The sequence below is a fragment of the Octopus sinensis genome, linkage group LG1 (genome assembly GCF_006345805.1).
Source record: "Octopus sinensis linkage group LG1, ASM634580v1, whole genome shotgun sequence".
Classification (NCBI taxonomy): Eukaryota; Metazoa; Mollusca; class Cephalopoda; order Octopoda; family Octopodidae; genus Octopus; species Octopus sinensis.
Window position 1 is genome coordinate 187,572,546 of NC_042997.1, and position 21,119 is coordinate 187,593,664.

Genomic DNA, 21,119 nt, shown 5'->3' on the forward strand with positions numbered 1-21,119 from the left:
ATGATAACTGATGTATAGTAGTTTGAACCAGGAAATTCTTTTCTGTTATCAAATAAGCTATCATTAGATGAAGAGATTTTTAGACTTCTACTCCTAATATGCTTCTTTGCCTTCTGTTAAAAGTTTAACAAGATTAGAATCCATTTCAAAAGTTAGATTTAACCATGACTGCACTTTAAGAACTTCTATACCATTTTTTTTTCTTTTTTAAAGGGAAAGACATTTCTAGGTTTCTCTTGTGATATAAGTATATAATAGCTAAATTATTTTCCCCTGTTATCAGCATCAGCATCCCTAAATTTGTTAGCAACAAAGGTCTTGTTATTATTCTATCTTGAACTACCAAAAGTATAGCAGTATTTTCCAGTGCCTATCAAACGATTTAGTATTTGAATTCATTATCATGCTAATCACAATTAATCATAAAACATCCTTAATCCAGTTACATACATAATTCATTTAAGTTTTTTTTTTTTTAACAAGTTTCAACATTTTTTTGTCATATTTAAACTATAATTTCTGCAACTACATTAGCATAACTCTCCTAGTTGACACTGACAAAATATTTCAAGAGTAACAATCTACAAACTGTGTATTGTCTTTTATCTACATTTTCACTAAATCTAATGGAGAAACACTTGCTTTTCTCAACTATCCTAGGATTTCACTCAAATGCTTTATCACCAGCTCCTATCTACCACTATATACACTCAGTTATACATCCTTCCTTGTCTGTTTACTTCTGGACTAAGCCCTTGCATAATATTATCATTCATAGTCAGTATTATTAACATTTTTTTTTTATTACTTTAAATTTTCCTCTAATTAAACTCATCAAACTGCTGGTATGGCATGACATTTCATCAAATTGCATGACTGTTTTTTTTATTGTGCTTTTTTTGTAATGAATGTTTTCTGATTTTTCTAAATATTTTTGATTTTCATTTTTGATGTTATTACATGTTTTTATTTTTGCTATGGCTTGCTTATATATATATGTGTGTGTGCGTATGTGTGTGTGCATTTGCATATATATATATATATTTATATTTTTATATATATATATATATTGTAGCTAGAATGTATTTATATGACTTGGTCCACGCAATGTTGTATTGTATTCGTTTTTTTTCTTTTCCCATCTCTCAAAAGCTAGATACCTGATACCTTCAAACAAACATATACTCATTCATGGGCCTACATAGCATGAATAGTATTCTAATAACTTTTAGAAGAGTTGACATTTTATTTACACTAATAAAATTCAATATTCTATTTAGACTAATTTTTATTTTGTGGAAAAAAAAGTATCCATGCAATAGCTTTTCTGAAAACCATTTTTCATCATGTATAACATTATTTAAAATATTCAAATGTTTTTCTGTTTGTTTGGTTTTTTTTTTTTTTTTTTACATTTAAAAAAAAATATATTATTGAAATATATTTTAATAGAAATATCAATGAATTTTGGTATATTATATTTCTCATTTTATTAGCAGTATATTTATATATTTATTAAGTGTACAATATTAAAATTGTCTGATAGCTTTTATAGAAATTAAGGCATATACAAAGTTTTCCTTTTAAATACTCTCTCCTTATCCCTATTCAATATTTTTTTTTTTTTTTGATAAAGTTCTACAAAAGCCAAATAAAGAAAATCTGAAGTGTTTATTGCTTGAAATAGAATCAAAAATAATTTCTTTTCCTTCTTTTTACTGGAGGAAAAACTGAAAACAAAAAAGTTCTTTACAGTTTCCAATGACTATAACTTTTTTTTTGCATAATATTTTAGCACTAAAAAAAATAGTTACATACATACTCTTCAGTATGTGTGTATGTGTATGTGTGTGTGTGTGTGTGTGCGCATATATGTGTGTATGTTTTTTATGCATGAGCTCAACAATGTTTTTGGCTCTAAACATTTTGGCTCATTAGCAATTTGATGTGTAAGTTCTAAGATTCATGAATTATATATCAAAGACAATAAACTGGCCTATTTGTGTCAACCCTTTAGATACTACTATCAATAATTTAGGTATTTTTTACATATTACTTCTTATTATTTTTATCTTTTTCCAAACATTGCTTCTAATTAGTTAATAATTGATTATTTAGTATATAAATAAACTTTATCATGAATACTCTTTGTTTTATTTGGGGGTTGTTTTTATTTTCTGTATTCTGTTTTAGCTACAAAAACTTTTTTAATGGCTTTCCTTAAGTGAAATGAATGTAAAATGAAAACAAAAAAGAGGTTGTGGGGTTTTAATTTTAAGTAAACTACAAGTAATATTCAAATCAAATTTATGTCACTTAAAAATTTTATGAAGGATTTGTTTTTTTAATGATTGTTTTACAGTTCAATGCTTCAGTAATAATGTCTATTAGTAGCAAGTCACATTTTCACATTACAATCAGTTTACTATTAATCTTATTACTTTGAAGGGTTGATCTGAAATTCTATGGTGCCTTTGACTTTTATTTCACCAAATTATAGACATTGTATACTAACTTACACTTACCTACCTACTTCTTACTGAGAAAATATAGCATATTCTGCATGTGATTGTGATGACAAGATAATGATGACAAACAGCTCTCTTTAACATCAGTTTTACTACACTGTCTTAAGATAGATCAATATTTTATACAAGTTCTACTGGAAGATTTTTTTTTGAACTATCCTCTCATATATTAGTTTTATTCTGGAATAGTAGCTCTGCTGGGTGGGTAATCTTCACAAATTGAAGGTATTCACCTTTTGAAAAAAGAGACACTGATCACAGGTGAAGGTGTTAAAATAATAATGGGGAGGAGTAAATGTAGATAAGAGAAAGAAAAGAGAATAATGGTGGGTGGGAGGTAATGATTTAGTGAGAAGAGCAGTGTCCACAATATTTTCAAGCCTTTCCAGAGTGGGTTGATCAATATAGTTGACTTTTAGTTTGAACATCATATTTAAGACTATGTGGGTAGGGATGGAATTGCAGTTATAGGCAAGAAATATGATGAAAAATGCTTATTGAAATAATAGTAGTAACAGAATTAGGTGAGCCAGATCACCTGGACATGCAACTTGCTAGCTTATAGCAGCAGAAGCTATTGTAGTTACAGTTGAGGAAACTACATATGTGAGCTAGGATTGTAGTGTATTAGTGAATGACTTTCATATTTATAACTCTAACATGCAAAATGTTGGGAGAAAAAAAATTCCCCCCGCCTAGAATTCCTAGTGTAACAAAAGATTTTATTCCACAGATTTGTCTGCTTATTAATAGTTATAAGGACCTGCAAAAATTGCAGTTATCACATTATTAGTCCCTTACTTTAATAATTTTTTTTAGTAAAACTAATTACCTATTAAATCAGTTTCAAGAATTAAAATTATAAAATTTTTAGTCCTTTTGTTTAATATTTTTCTGTAACTTTTTAAAAAATTATTGATTTGATAAAATCATTTCTTTTACAGTGAAACAAATAGGATGCACTATCTCATCTATTAGGCCTAATCTTCTTAAGTCTTTATCTTCCACAAATACTCTCTAAAACTAACTTATAGCACTTTTTCCTAGCATGCATTGTTTTAATTAGATGTTCATACTAGTACAATCAGTTTTTAAATGTATATTTTCAAATCTCTTTGATACTCAGTCACTTCTACAACTTGTTTGCAGTTAAGTATCATCAAAGTGTATAAAGTTTGGCCTATGGACCATATTCAGAAGCCTTTCTCCAAATCCTGCAGATCATCTGCTCTTTGGGTTCTGGGAGAGAAATCTTTAATCACCAACAGAAGCAGCAATAACTAGCTATATTTAAACAGACACCACAGATGTAAATTTTTTGAATTGAAGCCTACTGAAGACAGAAGCAATTTTACATAATGCATTAAAACACAATAAAGATAACATTATTTTAAATTCTGGAAACAAAATACTTGAATTTCAATTCAATAGATAAGAAAAGTAAATAATTCTTAAAGAGACTAGCACCTTCTGCTTTCTAATCTCAAAATAGTGGGTCTGTAGATGATCATATTCATTTTCTATAGGTTAAGCAGTGGTTGCTCATGAAGTTAGCAGCTTCAGTGCATGCAATGCATCGGTGATTCCGGTTCCTTGCCAATCTGCCATGGATCCATTACCCCTTTTGTTCACCTCTTATTTTCATTGACTACACAACACTGAAGTCCTGTCTACTTTGTTACTGTATATTAAACAAGTCTGTTTCTCAGATGCTTTTGGATGATAGTTAACCCCTTTAAATTAGTAAGCTAGTTTTTGTGGTATTCACTTTTTAGCCCCTTGTTGTATCAATCAGAAACAACTTTAAAGTTTTTAATTATTTCAAAAAATTTGGATTGAATCAGTCTTAATGTCAAGATAAAGAAACTTTCATAGATATCTCTTCTTGTACTTCTATGAACCTAAACTATGATAAAGAAATCAAGACTGGTATCAGTCCTTGGTGCATACCTGCCTCTACAACATATCCTCCTCCCCCATGGCCTTATTGAAATATTTACATGGCCTGAACAATTTCTACAAATCGTTCAGCCGTATATAGCTTTTTCATTGCCCACTTGACTAAAGAATGTATCATGGAATTTTTTTTTCAAAATAGTTCCTTGCGTGCAAAAACCCAAAACAATTGTATACTATGAGGCGGAGTCCTTTAATAATCTTATTTCAATGTAGTGGGATGAAGACCCAAGATAGTAGAATAGTGAAGTAAAATGTTGTATAATACTTAATTTCTTTTGCTGGCTTGAATTAAAGCACCTGTGACAATTCACCTTTCAAGTGTTAAGAGTTAATAAAATAATGTTGTTGTTGTTTGTTCCTTCTCAAGCCACGCCTGGCTCATAGGGCCGGTTTCCTTGGCATATAGGTTCCCCACCTGGACGGGATGCTGGTCTGTCACAGGTGAGCTGCCAGATGCAGGAGGAAAGAGTGAGAGAAAGTTGTGGCGAAAGAGTCAGCAGAAGTTCGCCATTACCTTCTGCCAGAGCCACGTGGAGCTTAGGTGTTTCGCTCATAAACACACACATCACCCGACCTGAGATTCGAACCCCTGATCCCTTGACTGCATGTCCGCTGCTCTAACCACTAGGCCATGTGCCTCCACAATAAAATAATGTAGTTGGTTTGATTTGACTGACTACATGTCTACCTCTGCTACGATTAGCCCTATCAATATCTCGGTTTTATTGCTGCTTTTAATACTTGAAAGAAAATATTCCAAAACTAAAGATACTAGTTTATATCAGTGCCAAAGATTTCCTTTAATTGACTGATTTGAATAAATTTTCAGGTAATTTTAAATAAAATGAAAAATGTTAATGTTTTGAATCAGGAAAAAAAAATCACAAGTGACTGAAATATCAGAGATTTAGCCATCCGTATGGTATTATTTTTGTCTTTAAGATGGTTAAATTCATTTGTTTAATATTTGTTTTTAAAGCAATACGCTTTGAGTTTTCTATTTCACCACATTCCAGATTCCCGTGATTATGCTGTACCTGACGTGACCAAGTCATCTTTGACAGTGTCCCTACCACCACGACCTCCACGACCTCCCAAGGGCACACCCATCATGGGTAACACACTTGACAAACCTCCCAACTATGAAGCACTTTATGCTGCTGCAGATATAGTCAATGTACACGTGCCTAACATTCCCAGTCTACAGGGGGTTAGTGGCAACAATATTTATGCAGTACCCAATGCTGACCTACTTCTTAGTATTGACTACTCTGTGGCAGAATTTCCTAGAGATAACCTTAAATTCATTGAAGTTCTTGGTGAAGGACAATTTGGAGAGGTAAGATGTGTGCTTGTTATAAATTTGAATAATTTTTCTTTATATGATTTGATTTCAGCAATGCTTTGTCACCTTTGAACATCCATAGGCAAAAGTTTTTGTTGAACTATAAAAAAGATCTTTTGTCAAACTGAGGAGGACAAGATGAAATCTAGACCTAAGAGCTTCTTATGATGCTGATATGATCTTTGGAGTTAGTTTTTGTGAAAAGTTTATAAGAATTCTTATAGTTGATGCTATGGAAGGGAAGAATGAAAATATGATTCTTGGCTTTTTTCCCACTTTATAGAGTTGTGTGTTTCTTAAAAGCTTCATTAGATTAACACTATGCTCCAAACTCTCTTCCCAGACCTCATTAGCAATCACTATCTGTTCTTAAAGCACCAATTACAAGTATTTCTCTGGATTTTGCAATCCATAGTTTGTTTTTCTCACTAGACTCTTGGAAACTACTGAATGTAAACCCAGGAACTTTTTTCATTTATCAAGTGTTTCAACAGTATGCTAATTTTCTTTTTGATTTTTCATTTTTATTTAGTTTCTCATTAATTCTACCATCTTTTTGGCCATGTGCAATGCTCTCCTCCTTGAACATAATAGTTTAAAAATATGTCTGGAAAAGTGTTGTTATTTAAGGATGAGAAATTGTGTGTCTTACTCAGGTGTTTGTAATTCTCTGCAGTCGAGTGTTCTAGCCATAATTGGTAATATGCTAAAACTGTTATGGCTGAAGCCTTTGTATTGATCAATAAAAGCACTTCAGCATATGTCTCTTACTTTCAGCCACTTCATAATTCTAACTCAGGAAATGGTATAATGTTTCGATACTAAAAAAGACAATAGTGGATCAGAATCTCTGCTGTGAAACTGTAATTCATGCAATTTATACATGCAATTATGTGTGGAAATAGAAAAGTTTTACAAAAATACCATCACCATTGAAACAATAGATGCAATGATTTTATAAATAGCCTGAAAATTTTAACTGTATTTATGTGTGTAAGTGTGTGAGGCTTTGCTAATTTTGCACCTGCTTTTATTTTGAAAAAAACATAGAAAGTAAATAATGAATATAAATGGTTTAACAACTTTGAATTCTCATTAAACCAAGTTGAATGCATAGATAAAGGAAATGCCGGGAAAATGGCAATGAAGGCTGTAGTAATAAGATATTGAATGTTTTTTCTCTATTAGGTTTAATCACATTTTGAGGAATGTGCTTGCTAGAAATGAATGTTAACTCTATTTTAACAAATAACAGAGAAAATGGAATATAATATTCATAATGTGATTACTGAGAATATTATGTTCATGATATATAATAACTATGTACTGATGTAACAGAAATGCAAAGAAACATGACCTTATATAAGCCCTATCAAAAATTACTTTTCTTTCATTTATTTATTTATTGTCTTAAATAAAAATTTTATTGGTTAACTTGAACAAAGATATCTTTAAAATTGTCAAGCACACCATAGTACAGAATTACTCTCCTGGGTAAAATATTCTACAGTCTGCTTTCTGATCCTCAGTTGAACTTATTTAATTTCACTTACAAATTCAATTCTTCCTGTATTAAAAAAAAAAAATTAGAGCTGGCAAAAGGAGAATTAATATAACATTCACTGAATGATGCTGGCACAGCTAGCTACATTTAGAAAATGCATTCTGAATAGAAAAAAATATACTCTGTGTGTGTGTGTGAATAAATTTTAGATCTGCAATATGTTGCCTTTAATTAATTAAATTGCTGGAATACATGATTTTGCAGAGGAGTATGTGATTATTTCCATTTGAATCCTGTCCATAAAACAATAAGTGGAATATCACCCCCTTCAAATAACAGTTTAACATAGACTTAACAATAAATTGAATTTTATTCCTTCACAATAAGAATAAAAAATATTTCGTCACATAACCTTTTGGTTAAGAAGTTTGTATCACAACTACATGGTTCTGAGTGAGATCCCACTGCCTGAGTAGCAACGAGTGCACAGAATTTGGTAGTTGGAAATTGCAAAAATATATACATAAACATACATATTTACCATAATGTAAATATCCTAAAATATGTAAAAGCATAGATTTTTCACACTGCAGCCATTATTTAATATAGAACTCAATTTGTTGGGAAGATATACTTTTTTATGTAATGAACATATACATTAATATGTGTATCTCTATATGTAACTCACTCTAGTAAGACCATTTCTTGATTGTTATTCATGCTTCATTTCTAAAAATGACCGGGACTCTGCCTCTTAAGCATTGCAGTGACTGCAGCTGCACAAGAGATTTGTAATTGCTTTCACTTACTCTACACCTTCCGTGTAATGAAGCAGGGAAGTGGCTGCATTTCATTGTCAGTGATGTACACGATACTCTGGCTGCTGCAATAAAAAATTCTGCCATCTGTTTGGGTTGTGAAGATGGAAAACCAATTATATTTCCCACAGTAGCTGAATACTAGGAAATGGGATCATGCTGGTTGCTCAGTGAGCTAAGAAATACTTGTACTGATGAAAATATTTGTAGTGGACATCCTAGCACTGAACTAACCCCATTTTTAAAAAAAATCATAAAACATAGTATGGACAAAAACCCCTGACCTCAAATTAAAAAGACACAGGCTTGACCTACATAAACCACTGTATTCCAGCCAGAGAGACTATGTATCTATCTTAGACTGGTGCTGAAGACCATCACATTGTGAAAATCATCAAGTTCTTGAATTTTACTTGCCTCTTAGTTCCATTACTAATCTTAAAACAACTGCAGTTGATTTTGTAGCAAAGCTTTGATGTCTTTGAGTCAACTGGTACCTTGCTGTGTACCTCATCTATCTAGAATAGTTTTATGGTTCTTATGTTTTTCAAACAATAGTCAGTGTGCTCAGATTTTGGAAACCCAATTTAGGCAGTAGCTGTTTTTTGTGGATTATCTTACGCATGGCTGGTGTAATGTTGGTAGCATTTTTATCTTTCTGGTCATATTTGCTGTAAGTGTACAATGCACTTAGGATTTTTTTGTTTTCTACTCGTTTTGGTGCAGTTTTACTAACTTCCTTGCACTTCAATCTCACAGACAAATTGCATACACTGTGTATCAACACATGATTAGTGAAGCAGTACTTAGCCTCCCTCATGACAGATGTACAGCTTACATCTGTAATGTTACCCCTCTGAGTAAGCACATATTCCAACAGGTGCTATTGTTTTAACTGTGGCTGGCAATAGTCGTAAAACATCTTTTTTCAGGAAGCTGGAAGAAGTTGTTTGTCATGGCTAGATCATATTTCAGGCATTGTTTGAATATTAGTTGTCTGTTGGATTTGATATTTCATTTTCCAAAGTAACCTGATGCATGGTCACATGTTTGGTAATTTATCCTTATCCTTGCATTAATATTGCCCTGGCACCAGCATCTTATTAGTTGTTAGTATTGCATCCCAGTATTTTCTTCATATACACTTTCAGCAACTTTCAACATGTTCTTCTAATAAAAGGTGTTTTACTGATTGAGTTGCTTGCAGAGAAACTAGAGCAGACTAATTTAGGATCTTGGCAAATTGTATATTCAGTATTTGGTGTTGGTTGTTGATAGGTTTATATTTAAGTTTTTCAGTTGTGGCTGTACGTTCTTCCTAAAGCTTAAATTTTGTCACTAAACTGTCTTTTTAATTTGTTTTCTAAATTGTGTGCGCACGTGTAGGGTGTTGGCATAGCTATATGGTTAAAAAGTTTTTCTTTGCAACCACATGGTTTCAGGTTTACTCTCATTGCACACCATCTTGGGCTTTTACTAAAGCACTGAGCTAGCCAATGTTTTGTGAATGAATCTGGTTGATGGAAACTGTGCAGAAGCCTGTTATGGCTGTATATATTTGGGTTTTGTCCTGCTATCTATCGTACTACCGATCTTGTATCTTATCGTACTACACAGGACACTGGAAGTCTTCTACTGTAATCTAGGGTCAACCAATGTCTTGTGGATGGATTTAGGATGATGAGAACAGTTGAAGCCTGTCGTGCATGTATGTGAGTGTGTGACTGGGTTAATATTTACATGAAATCATTGAACTTTATGCTATTGTCATATTAAATGGTCATCTAGCTTTTGTGCTTTCAAAAACAAGTGAAAAAAAAAATTTGAGAATCAGTTTAGGTTTAACAGGAAGGACACCCAGCTGTAAAACAATACCTCATTGTATTTGTTCAACCTATGCTAGCTTGGGAAACAGACGGAAAAAACAAGTGAATTCCTGTGTATGTATGTGGTTGTGCAAATTTTCATATCTATCTGCACATTGGTTGTTTACGTTCCTGTGAATAGCAGTTCAGCTAAAACAAAAATCAATTCAATAAGTATCAGGCTTTAAAATGGTCAAAACATTGCCACAGTGGCTGAAACAAGCAAAAAATTAATGAAATAAACGAATTAATATGCTTGTATGTGCGTGCTTATGTTTGCAGTTGAATTTGATACAAAGCTTGCTAAAATAATAGTCGTGTAAAAGGACTAAACCACTCGATAAATACCACATGGATAAAAGAAGCCGCAAATACTGAGGTCGATATATTCGACTGAAACCCTTCAGGGCTGCAGGTCCACTAATACTGGCATCAACTCGCTAAATCATTGACAGAATTTCGCGTTTTATATAAATAAATAAATAAAAAATTGTAAGGGAGATAACTCATAAATTTTTTTTCTTGTGTTAATTCCCCTGATAAAATATCCAGTAATTTCCTTGAGAAAATGGCAGTTTTGTTTTGTTTTGATTTTAATATAATGTACTTTAATAATAATAATAATTTTTAGCTTGTTTCATTTTGGTAGTGTAGCATTAATCTTATAACAATAATTATTTTCTTGTCTAGGTTCATTTGTGTGAAGCTGCCCGAATAACCGACTTCTTGGGAGAAGAATTTGTGGTGACAAGGACAACACCGCGGTCAATGTTAGTTGCTGTAAAAATGCTACGTCCCAGTGCTGATGACAGAGCCAGGTAATTAAATTTGACTCACTCTGAACTTTTGTTTTCTCTGTCCCTCATCATTACTCTTTACTCTTTTACTTGTTTCAGTCATTTGACTGTGGCCATGCTGGAGCACCACCCTTTAGTCGAATAAATCGACCCCAGGACTTATTCTTTGTAAGCCTAGTACTTATTCTATCGGTCTCTTTTGAAGAACCGCTAAGTTACGGGGACGTAAACACACCAGCATTGGTTGTCAAGCGATGTTGGGGGGACAAACACAGACACACAAACACATATATATACATATATACGACGGGCTTCTTTCAGTTTCCGTCCACCAAATCCACTCACAAGGCTTTGGTCGACCCGAGGCTATAGTAGAAGATACTTACCCAAGGTGCCACGCAGTGGAAATGAACCCGGAACCATGTGGTTGGTAAGCAAGCTACTTACCATACAGCCACTCCTACACCTATGTTCCTATGTGAACATTTTAAAAAGCCTAAATACAATCTTTAGCTGGAATAACTTTTGCTTAACAACACACATCAGCTGGAGTTACAAGACAGTTTAATGATTGGAATCACTGTATTATATATCAAAATATGAGTAGTTTTAAGGAAATCTAGTCGAAACACTTATGTAAATCTAATATTTGTAAATTGTGTAAGATGTATCCAGAAGACTTAAGTACTTGGACTCTGAAAGATTTACAAACGATATTAACTGTATTACTTTCTAAAAAACATTTGGCTAACTCCTTGTCTAACCACTCTTTCAATGATGGATTTTCACAAAGTACCCTGATTTCCATAGCAGAATTTTCATTCTGATGAACTCTTTTCTTTTTTATATACCAATGATTAATGAATTTCACAATCTGGTATTCACAATTCTCTAAGCTAAAGGTCACAGATTTATCAGCTCCATCGACATTAAATGATACATCACGAAAGTTATATATTTATAAAAAAAACAAGTTTTTAACTTTTGGGATTGGGGTGGGTGAATAGATTTATAGAATCTCTGCATCAGGCTTGTAACACTCTAACCTCTGTTAATTAAAAAATACTAAAGTACCATACCAGTGTAATCATTGCCAGAACAACAAGCTGGCCTCCGTGCTTGTGGCACATAAAAAACCCCATTCGAGCATGATCGTTACCTGCATCACCTTACTGGCACTCGTGCTGGTAGCACGTGAAAAAGCATTCGAGTAATTTCATTGCTAGTGCTACTTGACTGGCTCCTGTGCATGTGGCACATAAAAAGCACCATTTGAGCATGGTCGTTGCCAGTACCGCCTGACTGGCCCTCGTGTTGTTGGTGTTAGGAAGGGCATCCAGCTGTAGAAACTCTGCCAGATCAGATTGGAGTCTGATGCAGCCATCTGGTTTGCCAGACCTCAGTCAAATCGTCCAACCCATGCTAGCATGGAAAGCAGATGTTAAACGATGATGATGGTGACTAAAACTTCCAATTCACTCCAGAACTAATTTCACCTTTTTTTAATTTTAATTTCATCCTAATGATTGTGTTTCTGTTTACAACACATCACATCCATTGTTTGTTTTTATGTAGCATATGATATGGTTCTGACCACTGCTAACATTAGCATCATTTAGTTGTTGCAGTATAACCTCTCTACAGCAAAGACATTTGTTCCTGTCCATCTATCACACTTCTCATCACCTGGCATACAGCTACCTCCCTCAGTACTATACCCCATTCAATTGTCTTGCAAATTACTTGATGACCTTACTGGTGTTTGGTGCCAGTCCCCTTTGTAAAGTACTTGGCTTTCAGAAGGGCATCCAACTATGCCAAAGCAAACATTGGATCTTGACAACAGTTCTCAGGCTCAACAACTTTTGTTGAAACATTCAACCCATGCCAGCATGAAAATCAGATTTTAAGTAGTAATTATAGATTGTAACAACTCACATTTGATCAATCTCAACAATAACCTTTTGTCACCATTCAGCTAATTATCTCAGCTCAAAGACACATTGTTCCTATTGGTTTTTAATACTGCCATTCTTGTAATCATCATTGTTTATATTATTAGTATGTGCTATGTTTTCTCTTTGAGTAAATTAAAATATGAACCCTTCTTTCATTAAGCAGAAGCATTCCTTAATAACGTGGAGTTACTTCTGCAAAAAAATATCTCCTCACCAAATAAATTATATATATGTATATTTGCTGTTAATTCCTAATAAAATATTTGTTTTAATTCAGAGCTGATTTTCACAAAGAGATCAAGATTATGTCACAGCTTAAAGACCCAAACATAGTTCGTGTACTTGGAGTCTGCACACAAGAAGAACCATTATGTATGATTGTCGAATATATGAAATATGGAGACCTCAATCAATTTATCTTGGAACATGTCCCTGAAAGTCCTGTGGCTGCTGCAACCAATGCTAAGACAATGAGGTAAATACTAAAATCAGATTTTATAACAACATTTTACAAATGCATGTGTATTTTATCTTATATGTTAATGTTAATAATTATATTATTTTTATTATTATTATCATTATTTTAAACATAAAACAAAACAACAGGGAAATGAAGCAAAAAATTTCTACTTTCTTGTTATTTTACAATAACTCTACAAATATTTCCATAATTCTGAATTTTATTAAGTATTTGAACTAATATGCATCAGCATATGATACTAGATATTGGATTGTAACTAGCTAAGTATATATAGGTAGTTAGGATTTACCCTCACAACCTATATATATATATAATTTTAAAATAGGATAAAATCTTTATAAGAATTTATCAAGTAGTTAGCATGAAAAACCTCATAAGAGAAAAAAAACCCATCAATTTTTTTCTTTTAAATGTATTCATTTTTATTTAAAATAAATAAATAAATATATATATATATATATATAAAAAATTTAATTAGAGGGTGAGTAACCTCATGAAGGGATGGTTTCATCCAAGGAAATACTGGTTCAATACCTAGTATTTTGGGGGAATAAATTTATTTAAAATAATAGGTGTATATATATATATATATATATATATATATAAAAAATTTAATTAGAGGGTGAGTAAACCTCATGAAGGGATGGTTTCATCCAAGGAAATACTGGTTCAATACCTAGTATTTTGGGGGAATAAATTTATTTAAAATAATAGGTGTATATATATATATATATATATATAATTACATTATATAAAAGGGCTTAGTAAAATAAATTACTTTGCCGCATACTGAACTCATTAGAAATAGTAGCTAAAAAAACTTTTTTAAAACTATTTCTAATACTTAAAGAAAACCTCTCTCATATAGTGTTTGCTCAATTCAACTCACGAAAGTATGGGGGTAAAGACATTAAAAAATCAAATGCAAAGGTTATTTGAGAACGTACGTTTCAAGATTAGTCAACTCGACATTTCTATCATCAGCTCAGAACTCCTTGGTTTGGATTTGAAAACACTGAAAGTGGGAGCATACCCTTTCGGCTTCTTATCGCTTCTGAAGATTTGCTCGAAACTAACAGTGCCAGCAAACTCAAATATGCAAGCGAAGAATTTCTGCTCTCCCCTTTCCACCCTCAATTGTTGAAATTATAATTCATCTCTCTCTATTTAATGCCTCGGATTTTACCGAAAAAGCATAGTGTTTACTGATTTTAACCCACGCTGGTGGAAAGGGGAGAGCAGAAATTCTTCGCTTGCATATTTGAGTTTGCTGGCACTGTTAGTTTCGAGCAGATCTTCAGAAGCGATAAGAAGCCGAAAGGGTATGCTCCCACTTTCAGTGTTTTCAAATCCAAACCAAGGAGTTCTGAGCTGATGATAGAAATGTCGAGTTGACTAATCTTGAAACGTACGTTCTCAAATAACCTTTGCATTTGATTTTTTAATGTCTTTACCCCCATACTTTCGTGAGTTGAATTGAGCAAACACTATATGAGAGAGGTTTTCTTTAAGTATTAGAAATAGTTTTAAAAAAGTTTTTTTAGCTACTATTTCTAATGAGTTCAGTATGTGGCAAAGTAATTTATTTTACTAAGCCCTTTTATATAATGTAATAATTTGAATTCGCCTTAAATGGTCCCTTTGCATACTGAATACTTGGTGAAATTGATTAATAATTAATTAATTTTACCCTCAATTGTTGAAATATATATATATATATATAAAAACATATAGTTTATATTTATTTAAAAGAAGAAAAGAAAATGGAGATTAGGAAGTTCATAATTGTTTATTATTAACAGCAAATTGGTCATCTTCACTTACAGCCATTTCAATTATTAATACTCAATAAACATTAAATTTACATTTATGTGACATGAGCACAATATCATCAGAGGAAAAAAGATGTATATTTGGATGTTATGTGTGTGCTTATGAATTCATTTTAGCAGACTGAATGTTGTGTGTGTGTGTGTGCATATATATATATTTATATATGAAATAATGTTTCTTTATGTTATATTTTTTTAAGGAATATATCAGCTCTAACTGAACCTACATGATGTATTCCTTTCTGTCATATCTATGTCTCATTTACCAGGTTGTGCTTCATACTTTTTCTCTCACATTGCTTTCTTCTGGAGCTTCATCTCAGTTTCCATGAATCTTCAAGCATTCAAACAGATCATTGACTCTGTTAATCTTACCCTGTTATTCTTTACTCAGGGACTGCACCACAGCAATTTAAAGATAAATCTAAGAATGTATAATATGCTGCCTGTTAAAACGGTGTGGTAACTAAGAGATGGTCAAGGAAAGCCAACTATTTCATCAAGATCATTCAATTACTTAATGAATATCCCATATGCTTCATCATGAATGCAGACAATGTTGGCTCCAGGCAGATGCAGACCATCTGTATGTCACTCAGGGACCATGCAGTTGTCCTCATGGGTAAAAACCACAATGATGAAGAAGGTCATAAGAGGTCATTTGGAGCACAATGCAGCCCTTGAAAGGTTGCTACCACATATTAAGAACAATGTTGGTTTTGTGTTCACTTTGGCTGATATCAGGGATAGATTGACGAATAACAAGGTAAAAACTCCTGCTCTTGTTGGTGCTGTTACTCCGTGTCATGTGTTGATACCTGCTCAAAATACAGCTCTTGGTCCTGAAAAAACTTCTTTCTTCCGAGCTTTGTCTATCCGAACAAAAATCTCCACTGGTACTATTGAAATCTTGAATGATATCTGTAATATCGTTTGGTTATTCAATATAGCAAGGGAATCCTTGAGTTGTCTCCCTTGTTTGTTTGGGTTTTTTTTTTTTTTTTTATATATTTGGCACTGTAGACAACAGAAGTTTCTCTAGTACTCTTCCTGATTCTTTCCAATTTGCCACTATAGAAGAAGAGTAACAAATATCGAAATAAATGAAAACAGTAAACAAATTGTTTCCATATATGAAATACATTCAATGTTTCTAAAATTTAAAGAAAATACCCAGAAAATATTCAAAAAAACATTTACTGATTGAAAGTGGATGGTAATGTTGTACAATATTGAAGTGAACTGAAAGCTGGATTTCAACAGCTAAAAAGACTGACTATAATCAGATAGATGATCAGGAAGATTGAATACAAATGAGATGATAAATTTAGAAACTAGGATCTCGCAGGTTAACACAAAATAGAAATCATCTACCTCAACTTCATCATCATCATTATCGTTTAACGTCCGTTTTCCGTGCTAGCACGGGTTGGACGGTTCGACCGGGGTCTGGGAAGCCAGGGGCTGCTCCAGGCTCCAGTCTGATCTGGCAGAGTTTCTACGGCTGGATGCCCTTCCTAACGCCAAGCACTCCGCGAGTGTAGTGGGTGCTTTTTACGTGCCACCTGCACAGGTGCCGGGGAGAAGTCCGGCATCGGCCACGATTGGTTGGAGCTTTTAACGTGCCACCGGCACGGAAGCCAGCCAAGGCGGCGCTGGCAACGGCCATGTTCGGATGGAACTTCATCATAATTATTTAACATCCATTTTCCATTCTGGCTTGGGTTAAAATCAATAACTCGACTGTTACAATTTCATAAAGCTAAAATGATGATTATTCATTCATTTTTTTTTACATTTATAATTTAACATAAACTTGTATTATTTCTTTCAGTTATTCAAACTTGTCATCAAATATTTCATTTGAATTTACAAATACTTTGTTTCGTATTTCATTCTTCATATCATTTTCTATGTTTTAAATTTCCCATTTCCCTTTTCAGCTATGGTTGTTTAATCTTCATGGCGTCACAGATTGCATCAGGAATGAAATACCTCGAGTCCCTGAATATGGTCCATCGTGATCTGGCCACAAGGAATTGCCTTGTGGGCCACAACTACTGCATCAAGATCTCTGACTTTGGCATGAGCAGGAGTCTTTATAGTGCAGATTATTACAGGATAGAGGGAAGAGCTGTCTTACCCATCCGATGGATGGCCTGGGAAAGCATTCTCTTGGTATGTTGCTTAAGAACCTTCGTCTTTTACATGTTAACTAAATATTCTCTTATTCTTTTATTTGTTTCAGTCATTTGACTGTGGCCAAGCTGGAGTACCACCTTGCAGGATTTTAGTTCGAACAACTCAACCCCCAAGACTTATTTTTTTTAAGCCTAGTACTTACTCTATCAGTCTCTTTTACCAAATCGCTAAGTTACGGGAATGTAAACACACCAACATCAATTGTCAAGTAGTGATGGTGGGACAAGCACAAAGAGACACACACACACACACATATGAATTCTGTAGATAAGGTCAGAACAGTACTGGAGGAGTATTTTTCATCACAGACCAGTGAATTTTGGAAGAGGGGCCTTGCAAGTCTACCAGAGAGATGGAAGAGCATTGTAGAAGGAGTATAAAAAAACCACATTATTTATGGGATGACCCAATAGAAGACACTTGCCCAAGGTACCACAAAATTGTGAATCCAGAACTGAATCCGGAACCATGTGATTGGAAAGCAAACTTCTTACACATAGCCACACCTATGTAGTGTTTAAAATCACTCCATTTGTTTGAAGTTCATTAACAATGAAACATTTAATAGCTGTTTTGTATGAAGGTTTCACAGCCATTACACAAATTTGATATGTGGAAAAATCAGTATAGTCAATGTATTGCAATGCAGTTTATTCATTGACAGGATTCCAGCAGCTAGTTAATTAATAATAGTTAGAATAATTTTTGAATAATCCTAAATTTAAATATTACTGTTTAACCCTTTAACATTCAGATTACTCTAGCAAATGTAAAAGTTATTTAATAGTTACTAATCACTATGACCCGGCAATGCCAGGTCATAGTGCTAGTGCATGCATATACAGCTGTGTGCGTGCGCACATACACGCAAGTACTGTCCAAATCTCCGACCAATCACATACAGCTAGCTGACATTCAATTGGCGTATCGAGTTTTGGGCATTTTGATTGGGTTTTGGATAGAAAATTCACAAAAAAGTGACTTCTATTGATTTTTTTAATGGCTTTGCGGGGTGACTGGGGAAATGTGAAGATGTGCACGACCACCCTTGGATGGTTTTGAATGACCATAGAAAGTGCAAGCCCTTTAACTGAAAAATTGTGGGTTTGCATAAAGGACATGCACACACACACATACACAGACATTTGCCGTTTATATATAGAGAGAGAGATTTAATCATTTTGAACTCCTCGTGCATTGTCTTGTAGCTTTGAGATTTCAATGACGTGATTGTTTATTTTTAAAGTGACATTGTAGGTTAGGTGTGAGAGGCCAGATCTGTCAGGTCTGAACATAAAACAGGCAGAACATTTGGGACTGATATGGCCAGTTTGAATACTAAAGGGTTAATCTTGGGAACCAGAAGGAAATTATTGTATTTTCAACATTACTCGTTTGTAAGTAAATATTCTGTTCATAAAATGTTGTTGTTTCTCTTTCCTAAAACAGGGCAAGTTCACGACTAAGAGTGATGTGTGGTCATTTGCTGTAACACTGTGGGAAATATTAACATTTGCAAAAGAACAGCCATATGAAGCGTTAACTGATGAACAAGTCATTGAAAATGCTGGACATTATTACCGAAATGATGGACGCCAGGTTTATCTTCCACAACCGCCCAATTGCCCAAAGGAAATTTATGATTTAATGCGTGAGTGCTGGAACCGACAGGAGAGTGAACGTCCGTCGTTTAGGGAAATTCACATGTTTCTTCAACGGAAAAATATGGGGTATAACCCAAAGGATGAAAAAATGAATCAAATAAAAGTGCCCATCTGCTGATTTAAAGAAAACTGTACTGTATAGAGTACAGTCAGACCAAAGAATCCTGCAAACTCCAGCACTGCCAAAATGTCCAGATGCCTGTCTGTCTAAAACTATATTGGTTTATTATTGACATCTTATAAAGTGTCACAATGATAAAACATAAACAAAAACCAAGCTTCAGGACATTAAGGAGAGATGTCCCCCATCCCTACAACCTTTTCTTTGATGGCCCCCCAACGACAATATAGGCAGTATCTTTGTACCTCGAGCTATCAATGAAACATTTTCAAACAGCGAGACTACTAAGAAATATATATATATATATACACATATATATATATACTCATATATATGTATGTATATATATGTGCGTGTTTATATATATATACACACACACACATACTTATACATGTATATGTATATATATGTGTATATCTATATATGTATATATATATGTGTATATCTATATATATATAAAACCTACACACACACACATTTAAAAAAATTTTAAAAAAACAATTTATAGAAAATGGTAAAAAAGAAAAAGAAAAATTTGCCATTCAATATTGAATATGTTCAATTGCTAAATTTGCATAAAAAAAATATAAAAAATATAACTTATGGTTGGGCTTATGGCAATACAAAAAAAATAAAATATAAACTAAACCTTACATTTTCTTCTAACTCCCAAATTTTCTCCTTCCCCTTTCCCTACCTTCACATCCCTTTTAACCTCTTCAATTGATGATCAGTCACTGTGTTATACTGCTATTCCAGACTTCTGTGAATGTCTCCTCTGTGTCAGACCTAAATATTGTTATGCACACACACATACATACATACATACACACACTCATACATGCATACAGACACATTATAAACAGGCAGATAGAAATTATGAAGTGACACACCTTCTTTATTTTAAACCCCCACCTGCCAATAATAAACTAGCAGTTTACTACTTTTTTTCCTTTTATCCTTATTTTTTTTAAGTTCAGAAAATATTTTAGTTGCTGTCACTGTTTCCTAAGTATTACATAAAAATTATTTTGTTGTGGTAGAATTTTTTTAGATAAATTTCTTTTTATGTAAATTAATTTTTAAAACTATGTCAATGAAAGTATTCATTTTGTGTAAAGAAATTTTAAGTTCAAATCTATTCATAGGTTTCTTGAAAAAATTGTTCCATTGTATCTTCCCACCAGTTCCTAGGTTTCTTAGTCAAAGGAAATAAATGCACAGCTTCCAGCATTCTAGAACATACCACCTATAATTTAGGATTTATATTAAAAAAAAAAAACAGTAATAAAACTGCTTTAAATTTTAAATATTAAAAAAATAGCATATTTAAATACAAAACAATTTTTTTCATCCACTGCACAAAAATGTAGGATAATTTATGCCCACTGGACTCTATCTGCCTGTTGTTATCTGACATATTGTTTGTGATTCTCTATTATAAGAGACAATATATAAATAAACACAAACAACTCTATAGAGAATTCAACTTCCTAAGGACATACAATATGGATGATGATGATAATGATGATTACCTATGGATATTCTAAAGCAAAAAATCTTTCTCGTGTTGTGAAATCCACAATGGCATGCATGCAGAGAAACATATCTTATGCAGCAAACTGTGGCAAACATTAAAAAAAAAAAATCCTAAAAACTTTAATACTGAAAAAAATTCAATACAAAAGAGGAAAATAATTTAAAATTCAATTTATTGCTATCCTTTCTCCGAAGTATGGATGATGTGTAGAGACAACAAACAGAAACGAGCTAATTCCTAGGAAAACGAAAGAAAGAAGAAAAGACATTAAATTTCTTTAAATTTCATAAGAAGAAATGAATTCAAAGAGAAAATTAAATATAGATTCAATCAATTTCCCCACTTTCCCCTTTTCATTATTATTATTATAATTATTCCAATTATTTTTTTCTTTTTTTTCACTCTTTTTCTGTTTGAAATATTCATTGTGATTTAAATTATTTCCAACTTTTAGCATTGCAGCTGCTGTCCATTATTTCAAGCATTCTATTTCCATTCTAGTTTC

The 21,119-nt window shown here is 33.0% G+C and overlaps 1 protein-coding gene across 2 annotated transcripts in view; it reads left to right on the forward strand.

Moving 5' to 3' along the window:
• Positions 1 to 19,370, forward strand: part of LOC115211898 (discoidin domain-containing receptor 2) — a 107,953-nt gene extending 88,583 nt beyond the window's left edge. The window contains exons 8-12 of one of the 2 annotated variants that reach the window (XM_029780646.2): positions 5,504 to 5,826; positions 10,710 to 10,837; positions 13,052 to 13,249; positions 17,031 to 17,265; positions 18,739 to 19,370. In XM_029780646.2, coding sequence (XP_029636506.1) covers positions 5,504 to 5,826; positions 10,710 to 10,837; positions 13,052 to 13,249; positions 17,031 to 17,265; positions 18,739 to 19,071 — 1,217 coding nt within the window. In that variant the 3' untranslated portion in view covers positions 19,072 to 19,370. The remainder of the gene's footprint in view (positions 1 to 5,503; positions 5,827 to 10,709; positions 10,838 to 13,051; positions 13,250 to 17,030; positions 17,266 to 18,738) is intronic. The other variant, XM_029780654.1, reaches the window with a different exon arrangement.
• The last annotated feature ends 1,749 nt before the right edge of the window (positions 19,371 to 21,119 follow it).